We start from the raw sequence: 14096 nt of genomic DNA, 5'->3' as shown, positions 1-14096 counted from the left end.
ACTTTTTCAGGTGCCTTTAGAGTTTAGAATGAATAGTCTAAATGGAGGCACTTAATTTTTAACATCATGGCCAATGTGTTGGTGGTTGTGTTTTGTTTAAAGCCTGTGCTCTAGTTAAGTGTCAGACATTTAAAAGCTATTAGTTTCAAATCAAAATGCATTTTAGCTTGCCTCTAGCTCTAAAACAAATTCAGTAATTTCGGCAGGAGAATTCTCCTAGGGCTAGCAAAGAGGCCATGGGTCCTGCTAAAGTTGGAGGTGCAGATACTTTTGGGCTGCTTAATCTAAGTCTTTGCTTTGAATTGTAGGCACTGTGACTACAAAGTGGTATCTCCTGCCTTACGAGCAGTCGGGAACATTGTGACAGGGGATGATATCCAGACACAGGTATGGCTTCCATTGCTACTGTCTTGTTATACCATCTTTCTTTCTCTTAGTTAGCAGGGGTAATTTATATAGTCACAAGCCTCTGTTTTCTTTATCAAAAACTGTCATTTTTTGAGCTCAAAAAGGGACCTGATTGCAGCAGAACATGGTTTTTCAAGCTCTCACACAAACCTCCATCACTGCATTCAGTCCTGATCATTCTGTTCAAATCCTGGGTTCCCTGGTCAGTCTTGACCTGCAGCACCCTCTAAGTATTCCTGTTTTAGTTCTGTCCCAAGCAAAAACTACCTGTTATGCTGAATTTTATGGTGGTTCTACGATGTGGCCTAATGTCCTCCAAGTTCTAGGTTGAAAGCACTAAATTCCTTTTTCTTTGTGGTCTTCATCACCTAGAACCTAATCCCCCCTATTTACATGAATTCTTATGGGGAAATTGGATTTGCTTAACATCGTTTTGCTTAAAGTTGCATTTTTCAGGAACATAACTACAACGTTAAGTGAGGCGTTACTGTACATATTGAACACATGGTCCCCGTACTGAATCACTTAATTTTTCTGTGCATCAGTTTCCCTGTCCATAAAATGAGGACAACACTTAACAAGGGGATTAATTACTATTTTGTGAAACATTTTGGAAACATCTGGTGAAAAGTGCTAGATAAATGTTAGTAATTGTCTTTTCCTTTTAGGGATTACCTGTTTCAAATGGCTGTTTATTCTAGACACAGTCTAAGCACACTCTCTCTTTCTCCCTTCAGGTAATTCTGAATTGCTCAGCTCTGCAGAGTTTATTGCACTTGCTGAGCAGCCCTAAGGAGTCTATCAAAAAGGAGGCATGTTGGACAATATCCAACATTACAGCTGGAAACAGAGCCCAGATCCAGGTAACCTACCCAGCTATGTTCCTTTAGTGATCTTTGGCCCACAGTCTAGGAGTTTATTTCATCAACAATCAGGTGGCATTGCACTTACAGTTTATATGAGTAGAAGCAAGCTCATGACCACCCTGTATTTGTGGAAGGCTTTAACAATGCTGCCATCTTTGCTATAGAATTTGTTAGCTTAAAACATTTTAAACTTTTTTTTTTCAAATTCAAACACTTGAGACGAGAGGAAAAGTTATGCCAGAAGAAAGCAAAATGCTATTAAATGCAATAAAACAACATGGCTACAAACAAACAATCTGGGAGAAAGCCTGATCAGCAAACAAAACAAAAAACACCAATCCCCTACATAATGACAGGTTTCAGAGTAGCAGCCGTGTTAGTCTGTATTTGCAAAAAGAAAAGGAGTACTTGTGGCATCTTAGAGACTAACATTTATTTGAGCATAAGCTTTCGTGAGCTACAGCTCACTTCATCGGATGCATTTGGTGGAAAATACAGAGGGGAGATTGATATACACACACACAGAGAACATGAAACAATGGGTTTATCATACACACTGTAAGGAGGGTGATCACTTAAGATATGCCATCACCAGCGGGGGGGGGGGGAGGAAAACCTTTCATGGTGACAAGCAAGGTAGGCTATTTCCAGCAGTTAACAAGAATATCTGAGGAACAGTGGGGGGGGGTGGGATAAATAACATGGGGAAATAGTTTTACTTTGTGTAATGACTCATCCATTCCCAATCTCTATTCAAGCCTAAATTAATTGTATCCAGTTTGCAAATTAATTCCAATTCAGCAATCTCTCGTTGGAGTCTGTTTTTGAAGTTTTTTTTGTTGAATAGCCACTCTCAGGTCTGTAATCGAGTGACCGGAGAGACTGAAGTGTTCTCCAACTGGTTTTTGAATGTTATAATTCTTGACGTCTGATTTGTGTCCATTCATTCTTTTACGTAGAGACTGTCCAGTTTGACCAATGTACATGGCAGAGGGGCATTGCTGGCACATGATGGCATATATCACATTGGTAGATGCGCAGGTGAACGAGTGGCTGATGTGATTAGGCCCTCTGATGGTGTCCCCTGAATAGATATGTGGACAAAGTTGGCAACGGGCTTTGTTGCAAGGATAGGTTCCTGGGTTAGTGGTTCTGTTTTGTGGTGTGTGGTTGCTGGTGAGTATTTGCTTCAGATTGGGGGGCTGTCTGTAAGTAAGGACTGGCCTGTCTCCCAAGATCTGTGAGAGTGATGGGTCGTCCTTCAGGATAGGTTGTAGCTCCTTGATGATGCGTTGGAGAGGTTTTAGTTGGGGGCTGAAGGTGATGGCTAGTGGCGTTCTGTTTTCTTTGTTGGGCCTGTCCTGTAGTAGCTGTAGTAGACTCCAACGAGAGACTGCTGAATTGGAATTAATTTGCAAACTGGATACAATTAACTTAGGCTTGAATAGAGACTGGGAATGGATGAGTCATTACACAAAGTAAAACTATTTCCCCATGGTATTTCTCCCCCCCACCCCGCCCCCCCACTGTTCCTCAGATATTCTTGTTAACTGCTGGAAATAGCCTACCTTGCTTGTCACCATGAAAGGTTTTCCTCCTTTCCCGCCCCTGCTGCTGGTGATGGCTTATCTTAAGTGATCACTCTCCTTACGGTGTGTATGATAAACCCATTGTTTCATGTTCTCTGTGTGTATATCAATCTCCCCTCTGTATTTTCCACCAAATGCATCCGATGAAGTGAGCTGTAGCTCACGAAAGCTTATGCTCAAATAAATTTGTTAGTCTCTAAGATGCCACAAGTACTCCTTTTCTTTTTACCAATCCCCTGCGATCTCATCCCCTCAACACCCAGTGTGGTTAGATACTCCCAAGCAAATGTATATAATAAATTTTGAGATGAACAGCCAAATTTTGGTTAAACACACAAACACTTCTTTACTTCACCACCTTATCTGGAAATCCACTCTGTCAAATACTTCCTTAATTTCTTCTTGTCTACATTCCCTCAAAATTCATACCAATGACCATTGTACCTAGTTTTAGCCTATCCAGCTCAACTAAAATCAAAATCAGTTTTTACCAAGATATTGAAAAGTACTGACCCTCAAGCTGAGGACATCCCCTTCCCGAGTCTCAACTTTTATTACCATACTGTTTTCAGTGCTACTGTGTAGGAACAAATGTCATTTAAAGGCCATGTCTACACTACAGAGCCTGTGCTGGCAAAGTTTTATCAGCATAGCTATGCTGGTATTGGCCCCCTCCCCCCCATGTAATTGCAGCATATACCAATAGGAGGATAAGTCCTGCTGGTATAATACCACCTTCTCAAACAACATCAGCTATGGTGACAGATGCACTCTTCTATCAGCATAGTTGTGTTTACGCTGGTGATTCTGGTGGTTTTAAGCCTGGGGTTAGGGCTGGCCCTCAGGAAGAACTCTCCAGAATTGTCTGCCTCCAGTCTGCACATGTAACAGACTGCAGGTCTTGCTTCGGTTTTAAAAAATATTTTAAACTAAATGTCTCAAGTTTCCTCATTGGCTTTGAGGTTTTTGTCTCAAAACTGCCTGTGACAGATGGCAATATTCTGCAGTATCCTGAATAAACTTTATTGAATTAGGTTTAATACCTCTGGGGTCTATTGTATTAAAAATACAATTGTTTGTGGTGTTGTAGGATTGTATGCAACTTTTCTAGGGACATGACTAATGTAAATGTTAGGAATGTCAGAGGACTGTTTGGGACAATATGTGTGAAGTGGGTTTCCTAGGAGGTACTTGGGAAGCCTTTTCAAGCTATGCCCTGAGGAGGAGAAGAACCCATTATATACTGATTACCTGCTCCTGGAAACTCCAGATCAGAGATCCCTGAACTGTATAAAGGTGGACTAAACTTTTCATGAGTATGCTAGTTCTGAGCTGAATCTGTTCTGGACTCTCCATCCTTAGAGGATTTTAAGGCCTGGCTTGACAAAACCTGGCTGGGATGATTTAGTTGGTGTTGGTCCTGCTTTGAGCAGGGGGTTGGACTAGATGACCTCCAGAGGTCTCTTTCAACCCTAATCTTCTATGATTCTATGGACTTGTTGACCACAAAAGCAACCCCCTTTTGTGTTTGAAAGACTCACCTGGAAGAGCACATGTTGGAGGCAATTGGGGTGATCTCTGGTAAGTTTATTAGTATGCGTGTAGATTTTTTTTATTTTAATGTGATTTCTCTAATGGTTTTTACCTTAAGAATAAAATAGACTTGCATAGGAAGTGCTGGGTGGTAATTTATAACTGTTGGCAATTACACTGTGTACCATCTCTGAAGGGAGAAGCAAACAGGCCTGTTTAGGCAGACTATCTTTTGCTGGGAATAACAAAGAGAAGGCAGGGAACTGTTCAGCCTGGGAATACTCAGTCAGAAGGGAGAGAGATGTGGGTCTCAATCCATGAGAGGTGGCAGCCAGGGGAGCCTGAAACTGGGTGTCCTTGTTGAACCACTAAGGGGAAATAAAGGTGTAGTTGCCCTCAAAAGAAAGTCAGTGGGGGGCGGAAGAAATACCTTTCTTTCCATGGATGGTTTGCAGGACAGCACTTTCAGCTTCTCCATCAGAAATGGCAGACAGCAGGTGGTGGTATGTGGATGAGGTCCATGCTGAGACATTTGAGCAGGCTGCATGGAAGCTCCCTCCTCTGAGACCAGGCCAAAAGCCTGCTATGGCTTCTGTAGTCAGATCAGCTGAAGAAGTATTCCCACCAAACCTACAGAGGAGAATAAGATCACTTAGACTAAATATGGATGCAGTAGCTTGAGTCCTGAGAGTTTTGGCTGCGGTTTCCTATTGCGCAGTTCTGTAGTGAATAAGGAGCCAATTGTGAGCATCAGCGAAAAAACCCAAACCCTACATAAAATCATAGAATATCAGGGTTGGAAGGGACCTCAGGAGATCTAGTCCAGCCCTCCTGCTCAAAGCAGGACCAATCCCCAGTTTTTGCCCCAGATCCCTAAATGCCACTCTCAAGGATTGAACTGTTTTAAAATAGATTTCCCAAGCAACATTTTCAGGACTGGTGCTTTACCTGACTCCAGTTTGCTGTACATTTAGGTGAGCTGTAGCTCACGAAAGCTTATGCTCAAATAAATTTGTTAGTCTCTAAGGTGCCACAAGTCCTCCTTTTCTTTTCCCCAAAGTCAGTTACAGTAAACCAACACATCAACAAAACCATTCATATTATCACAGGATGAAGGGTGCAATAGTCCATCTCCTAGACATTGAAACAACAGAAACAGTTCCGTGCAAAGACAGATATTTTAGACAATGCACAAGATTTTTTGTGATAGAAAGAGAAACTGGCATGTGGCCAACTTTAGATCTCCGGTCTCAACATGTCCTTAAGGAGATTAATATTCTAGGTGGAAATACTTAAATCCATTATTACAGCAATAAGAATACGAAAATACACCTCTTGGAGATCTACTGAACATCTGATCAGGGAGAGTCACCATAGATACCTTAGCTTCTGTTACAAGAAGCATTTTCTAAAATGTCCAAAAAGGAGGTACTCAGCTTCTACATGGATATTCACAAATTGTCATTTTGTCCCTTCCTTCAAGTGAAATGGATAGATATCTACCCTTGTCTGGACAACCTTCTCATGTTATGCTGGGTCCAGCAGCCATTGCAAAAAAAATTCAGAGACATAGCTTTGAGTGAATATGTGGAAGGAACAATTACAGCCCAGGTTAGGCATATACTCCAGGTTGAGTATAATCTCTCATGATATGGACCATCAACATGTCTCCATTTCCAGTGGATGATTCTTCAGAATAGTGGTGTGTATATCGCTGTTAAGTCAAAAACCTTCAGCACTGTCTTATTGATGTCCTTGGCAAAAGCTCAAAGTCGATTACCCAGGGTTCTACATCAAGAAGGAAAGACGGGTTCAGCTGACTCAGCAAGACACAAGGGAATGCACTCTACATCATCTAGCCTTTAGGTGCCTCCCAGACCAGGCTGGAAACCTATTGATATTTGCATTGAGGTCTATTCGGAAAACCAGAAGAGGTACGGATATGAGATGTGAGGAAGACATGCAAAAGCAGATGCTGTGATCCCCTATCTTTAACTGGAACCTCCTCTCAACACAACCAAAAAACATAGTGCAACAGGCACATATCCTAAACCAATATCCAGTGTTGTCCAACCCATTATCAGGGAAGCTGAGAGTAAGGAACCACCGTCGCTTACTTTAAGAAGATGATAAACATCTTCCTAGCATCTCTGAGGAAACATACAAATGTCTATGTATCACTTGATTTTAGATGATGATACAGGGAGTGCACATCAGGACAAAGGACATTCTTGTGTTTTTACATGATGGTCTGAGCATGGGAAAGACAAGTCAGTGATTGCAATCATGATGCATTATAAGAAACCTGTGAGAATCTCTCATAACTGCCACGTAACAGAATCCCGAGTTCATCACACACATTGGTCCTCTATCAATATGCAGATTCTTAATCTACATATCCTAATATCCACCTTTCAGCTTCACAGTTGGCAGATCTCTTCCTCTTCCTCTTCTCACTGAAAGCATCATGCAGAGTCGACATCTTTGTCCTAGACAGTTTTGGCATGCTCTCAGTGAATTCTCAGTTATATATTCTGTCAAACATGGTAGTTCTTTGAACTAGGTAGGCCTCTATTTCCAAGGCACCCCAGTCTTCCTCATATAATAGGAAGTGGTAGTGCTGCCCTTCTGCTTAAATTCAAACATCCTGAAGAAGTAGAAATGCATATGTTAGATGTGAACAGAGCCTGCAGAGGAATAAAGGTGTATATAGCAGAGGTATTCAAAGTCTCAGGCACAGATCTTCTCATTACTATGCACTCTGCAAAAAGCAGCAATTGAGGGGAGTGGGGGATGTTGCAGAGTGATCACATACATTTTATAAGGAGGTCTGTAAGGCTACTTCAGGGTCTTCCATATCCACACTTCCTCTGATGCTATAACATAAACATCCTCTCACTTGGTGATGCAGTGTTTGGTAGAAGGATGTTAGAGCACAGGATGCTGCCATAACCCTTAAGTTCCTTTTCAGTTCTACAGGTATAAATTGAATCCTCCCTCCTTAGAGATGACTTTTACTACTTCTCACATCCCACTGTGAAGACTGTCTTATGTGGAGGAGACTGAGAAAGCAAAAATTCTGTCTTACCTGTGAATCTTTATGCTAAGATCTTCTGTCAGTCTGAACCTTCCTCAGAGGATTGCATTATGTCCAGAATGTGAAGGGTTTTTTGGTTGGTTGATTTGGTTGGTTGATTTGGTTTGTTTTTTTGGCTATTGCTCACTTGTTATATTTGAAAAGAATGTGTGTTTCTTTACCAAATCCCTAAATTTCATGTTAATGCTTTGCTGCAAATGGTTTCAGTTGCATAGCACTTTTATTATAGTAAACATTTTTTAGCTTTGGAGGCTGTCATTCTGGAGAGATCTTCCCAAGGGGCAGCCATAGGCCAGGCTCCTAGCAAAGATCTGGTCTGCCTCTGGTTGTCATGGAGACAGGAAATACCCCATTGTGAAGGCTGTCTAAAATCAAAATTCAGAGATAAGACAGAATTGTCCGTTTTCCAGCTTGATTTAAATAGCCCTCACAACTTATGGTGAGTTTAAAATTATTCCGTTTCTGGGATTTGGTTTTATTCACAAAAGGAACTCAGTGAAACAAAAAATCCATTCCAGACCTCCTCCTTGTCACTCCCCAAGTTTACCTGCTCAAATGCTTCCTTCCACAGGACTGCTCAGCCTATACTGTGGGTCCAACCTGGAGCCACTCCGACCTCACTTTATATCCAGATGTGATAATGAACCAACTTCACTATTAGCAAAACTCACATAACTCTTTCCTAGCAAGAATACCTGTTTATAGAGATGGGGATTTCAGGCAAACACTGCTGACCTGATTTTTAAAGAGAGGATTGTAAAAGTGTCCCTGTTCATTTTATTTGTTCTTAATAGGATTTGACTCTTGGGCAAACTTTGCAAAAAATTCATCCTGGGCAAAAACCAGGCCTAGAAATTTTTAGGCTAAAAAGATAATTTTTCACAAAGTCGAGTAACTGAATGCACGTTTGTTGTGCTGGAGATCTTTATTACCGGTGTACCAGGTTAAACTGCACTGATACAAATTTACATGTGGCTAATATCTCAAGTATGAACAAGGCCTTAGAAACATTTAGGCATGCCTTAACTAAACTTTTGCTAGCACTATAGAAATAATCCCTCTCAATGCAAAACAGGATATTTTAGCAATCTTCTCTGCTGTTGCACACTGAGAGAATTAAATGTATCAGTAAACCCAACATCCAAGCAGCTATACCTCAACCATATTAATTAACAAACAAAAACTACATTTAGTGACAGTTAAGAAGACATCAGAACACATCCAATCCATCCAAATTCTTTAAAGCATGGAAATATGAAGTTAAGAGGAAAGACTCCTGCATTCATGTCCACTTTCATGTTGCCTACAACACTGTCAGTAACACACTCCAAAGGCTTTCACATCCCAGCTTGAAAAGATACCAGAAATCAATACATACACCAACTTCATCAAACTAACACTATCAAAAAATCTTAATATTGACTTCATCAGTGTTTAAGGTAAATAACTTCCAACTGTGACAGTCACATGTACCTATATGTATAATTGATATAACAGCATACGAGGTCACAGTTAAGTCTTATGTTGGAGATGGGAAGTGAATGCCTTTTGGAGTGTTCTGATGGGTTATCAACAGTATTGTAGGCAATCTGAAGATGGAAAGGAATGCAAGAATTTTTCCCTGTTTTATTTCCATGCTTTTAAAGTTTTCAGTGGATGGGGTGTGTCCAGATGCAACCTTACCTGTCATTAAGCATTGTTTGTGTTTGTTAATTTCTTAATTTTTATGCAGCTTTAGGTGTACCTCAGTGGATAGCTCCCCAGAGTCAGGGAGAAGGGGAGCTGCACCTGCCTGGGAATCAGAAGGCGAAACTGCACTGCTGAAGCCAATCCTGACTGTCGACCCTTCTGAAGGGTATGAGAGGCTATAACATGCCTCTAAGTGTTTCTATAAACTTTTATTCCCATTTAAAAATTACGGCAAGTAAGTACGCCAAGAGCAACCCTACTGTATTTAGCAGTGATGACCTAACCTGTCACTCTGTCATCACACGCATCCTGAAACCCACCGTAGCTTCTTATTGGACTTCTGGAAACTGGATACAGCTAGGTGCGGCTGCAGCAGCAGGGTACCTGCGTTACACCAGCAGGTCCACCTACTCTGTTCCACCTTCCTCTAGGTGCTCCATCCCTGCCACCATGACAGCATCCTTGTCAACCCTCAGAATTTAAAAGCACGATTTTTTAAGTTGTGCTAAAGAGCAAGGCTGTCAATCCAAGAGTAATAACAGACTCGTTTTCTGAATTGGGTTGGGGGGGGACCCACAGCGGGAGCAACACAACCTACAATTTGACCTGTGGGTTATACAAGTAAAATGTGTAACAAATGACTGAAATGTGAAAAGCGTGTATTTTGGGGATTCTTGCACTATAGTTTACAGATAATCAATATAATAAGATTCCATGAATGTCACTGTGTCACACTGACGACTTTTATGTCTATAGAGTCAATGTGAAGCATGGAAACAGCTACAAGAATGTTTGAGGGCTCTTTCTGTTCAGAATATCACCAGGTTGAATCATCACTGGGTTTTGTGCTCTGTTACCATCCCAATTCTAAGTTCTCAGCCATTTTGGCGTCACAAATTATACTTTTGCAGTGTACAGTTACAGTAAGGCATGTTATATCTGTGCCATGCCAAGAGTCCTAGACCATGTTGATATCAGAGATAACAACCAATCACTGCTCTTACTCTATAGCTAATTTGCATACAGCAGTTTCATTGGTTGTATGAGGGAGACTGCACAGATGGTTGATTACTTAACCGAACTGCCACACCTATAATGGCCGTCCACACAAATCAACACATCTTCCATTGCAGCACCCTCCCGCCCTGAAATAAATCATCCAACAGCCCACACAACAAGCAGATACAATAATTCCAAACACACTTTAGCCTCCCAAGGCAGCATGCCCCTTATTCACCACCCATGGAATTCAATATAAATTTCTCAGCACAATCCCGCTGCCAGCACCAGACACAACACATCTCCCAGCGCAACACACACACACTTGCCAACCATCACTCATACTTACCATGAAATCACAGATGTGAGAGGCAAAGCCATGGGTCATCACTAGTCACAGTTAAGTACAAAACCTGTGTGAGATCTTCTCACTGTGAATCGCATGCAACCATAACATTCCCCACATAGCCAAGTACCAGGGTTTGAATCTCTATTTTCCATTCCCTAGCATAGATTCTTACTACTTGAACTACACGAGAAGCTTGTATTGCTAACTCCTTTGTAGACAGCCAATGGAGAATTTGATATATACTTCCTCAGTGGGTAACACAACTTTTTCTAAAAAGAAAAGGAGTACTTGTGGCACCTTAGAGACTAACAAATTTATTAGAGCATAAGCTTTCGTGAGCTACAGCTCTCTTCATCGGATTCATCGAAATGCATCCGATGAAGTGAGCTGTAGCTCACGAAAGCTTATGCTCTAATAAATTTGTTAGTCTCTAAGGTGCCACAAGTACTCCTTTTCTTTTTGCGAATACAGACTAACACGGCTGCTACTCTGACAACTTTTTCTAGTCAGTGGTAGAATACTGATGATCAGGAATCCTGGATTGTATTCCTGGCTCCTGGAGTGTGGTGAAATGTGGTACCTAAAACTGGTTAATTCAGTCTGAAAGGCAGTACAGTGCAGTGATGTCATATATCATGTGTACAGGCCTGGGTTCTATTCCTGGCTGCCTGTAGTGATCTCGCATAAGTTTTTTAGTAATTTACTTTTTAAAATGGTTTGGGGTTCATGGGTTTAGTGAATAATAAGGTGTCAAGACCAGGATGTGGGCAGTCTTACCTAGTGGTCGGAGCAGGAGTCAGGCCGGATCCAATATCAGGAGGTCAGAGTCTGAGACAGGCCAGAGGGCAAACCAAGGTCAGAAGGCAGGCAAGGTCAGGTTACCAGGAGATCAGCAACGGTTAGTAGGAGCAGGTATTACAAGGGAAGCAGTCTGAAGCAGGGAGAACTGAGTTGTGTGGACAACTTTGTGTTTCTCTTCTGGGTTTATATTAGGGCTGTTGATTAATCGCAGTTAACATGCGATTAACTCAAAAAAATTTAATCGCGATTAAAAAAAATTGCAATTAATCGCTGTTTTAATCACACTGAAACAATAGAATACCAGTTGAAATTTATTAAATATTTTGGATGTTTCTACATTTTCAAATATATTGACTTCAGTTACAACATAGAATACAGAGTAGACATGCTCACTTATATAGTTATTTATTACAAATATTTGCACTGTAAAAATGGCAAACAAAAGAAATGCTATTTTTCAGTTCAACTCATACAAGTACTGTAGTGCAATCTCTTTATCGTGAAGATGCAACTTGCAAATGTAGATTTTTTTTTTACATAACTGCACTCAAAAACAAAACGTAAAACATTAGAGCCTACAAGTCCACTCAGCCTTACTTCTAGTTCAGCCAATCGCTAAGACAAACAAGTTTGTTTACCTTTATGGGAGGTAATGCTGCCCGCTTCTTATTTACAATGTCACCTGAAAGTGAGAACAGGCATTCGCATGGCACTTTTGTAGCCAGCACTGCAAGGTATTTATGTGCCAGATATGCTAAACATTCGTATGCCCCTTAAAGCTGGGAACCTGCAGAAAATGTACATCTCTCAGTGCTTGTACAAACATCCTATAGGAAGCACCCTGAAAGCTTGGTCCTACATCGCTATGAGAGTGCCCCTTGGGGAGGGGTGATGTCAGGGCCTGAAGGTTAGTCTGTATTCGCAAAAAGAAAAGGAGTACTTGTGGCACCTTAGAAACTAACAAATTTATTTGAGCATAAGCTTTCGTGATCTACAGCTCACTTCATCTTCTGGAACAACATTTAAGAACTGTTCCATTTGCATTAGGAAGAGCATCCGATGAAGTGAGCTGTAGCTCACGAAAGCTTATGCTCAAATAAATTTGTTAGTCTAAGGTGCCCCACGTACTCCTTTTCTTTTTACAAACAAGTTTGTTTACATTTGCAGGAGATTATGCTGCCCGCTTATTTACAATATCACCTGAAAGTGAGAACAGGCATTTGCATGACACTGTTGTAGCTGGCATCGCAAAATATTTAGGTGCCAGATGCACTAAAGATTCATATGTCCCTTCATGCTTCAACCACCTTTCCAGAGGGCATGCTGATGATGTGCATTAAAAAAAATGTATTAATTAAATGTGTGGTGTAACTCCTTGGAGGGAGAATTGCATGTCTCCTACTTTGTTTTACCCACATTCTGCCATATATTTCATGTTATAGCAGTCTTGGATGATGACCAGCACATGTTGTTTGTTTTAAGAACACTTTCACTGCAGATTTGACAAAATGCAAAGAAGGTACCAATGTGAGATGTCTAAAGAGAACTACATCACTCAACCCAAGGTTTAAGAATCTGAAGTGCCTTCTAAAATCTGAGAGGGACAATGTGTAGAGCAAGAGTCTCAAACACAGGGGCTGCATGTGGCCCACAGAATTATTTTCTGCGGCCCGCCAGCTCCCTGTGGCCCCCCCACCCCCTCAGCATTTACCTAGAGCAGCTCTGGCCCGGCACACACCAGGGCCAGGGCAGGCTCCCTCCCTGCCCTGCCCCTGTGCTACTCTGGGAAGCGGCCAGGACCTGGGGGAGTGGGGGCACAGGGGTCTATGACTTGCCCTGGCTGCGCCTCCAGGTACATCCCCCAGAGCTCCCGTTGGCCACAGGTACCCGTTCCCAGCCAATGGGAGCTTGGGGGGTGGTACCTGGAGGAGCGGCCAGGGCAACACACAGACCCCTGTGCCGCCCATTCCCCAGGTCCTGGCCGCTTCCCGGAGTGGCGCGGGAGCAGGGTAGGCAGGCAGGGAGCCTGCCCTGCCATCGCTGTGGGCCAGGCTGGACTGCCCCCCTGATGTTCCTCGATGTGGAAACTACAAAACCCGAACCACCAAAAAAGAAAATCAACTTTCTGCTGGTGGTATCTGACTTGGATGATGAAAATGAACATAAGTCAGTCCACACTGCTTTGGATGGTTATCTAACAGAACCCGTGATCAGCATGGATGTACTGGGGCATGTACATTTTCTGCAGGTTCCCAGTTGTGCTCCTCAGACCATATACCACATTTATGTTTAGAGTGCAGGATTTTTTGAGCCACACCTTCCTCATGGCCCTGCACCAGTACCGCGTAAAAATGGCCGGGTCCTGTGAGGGAAAGAGTCAGATTAGCAGGAAATCAGACCCCGAGACAGGCCAGAGGGCAAACCAGAAGTCAGGAAGAAGGCAGGATCACGTTATCAGGAGATCAGCAGTAAGAGCAGGTATCACAGAGGAAGCGGTCCGAAGCAGGGAGACCCCAGTTATATGGACAGCTTTGTGTTCCTGTGATGTTTATATAGAAGCTGTGAACCAATAAGGACCCCAACATTTTGCCAACCGGATTCCAGGGCTGGGATCCTCTGTCAGAGTTCATCATCTATTCTGATGAAAATTTTGAAGGTTACTGTGTGGCAGGTTGGAACTTACTGCCAAAAAGGGTTGATCCTGCAGGGTTCAAGACCTGCAGTTCCTTACATAAGGATAATGAAGTGCCTGGACAGATAGCCAT

General features: G+C 42.2%; 1 protein-coding gene across 11 annotated transcripts in view; it reads left to right on the top strand.

Moving 5' to 3' along the window:
* The window catches only part of KPNA1 (karyopherin subunit alpha 1), a 134146-nt gene that overhangs the window by 97434 nt on the left and 22616 nt on the right, over positions 1-14096 (top strand). For all 11 annotated transcript variants that reach the window (XR_006276702.1, XR_006276698.1, XR_006276699.1 and 8 more), the window contains 2 exons: positions 309-387; positions 1146-1271. Coding sequence is in view for 8 of the 11 variants with exons in the window: in XM_043501029.1 (XP_043356964.1) it covers positions 309-387; positions 1146-1271 (205 nt within the window). In the remaining 3 variants the exon portion in view is untranslated. The remainder of the gene's footprint in view (positions 1-308; positions 388-1145; positions 1272-14096) is intronic.

The sequence above is a fragment of the Dermochelys coriacea genome, chromosome 1, assembly GCF_009764565.3.
Source record: "Dermochelys coriacea isolate rDerCor1 chromosome 1, rDerCor1.pri.v4, whole genome shotgun sequence".
Classification (NCBI taxonomy): Eukaryota; Metazoa; Chordata; order Testudines; family Dermochelyidae; genus Dermochelys; species Dermochelys coriacea.
This window is presented reverse-complemented; position numbering and strand designations above follow the sequence as displayed.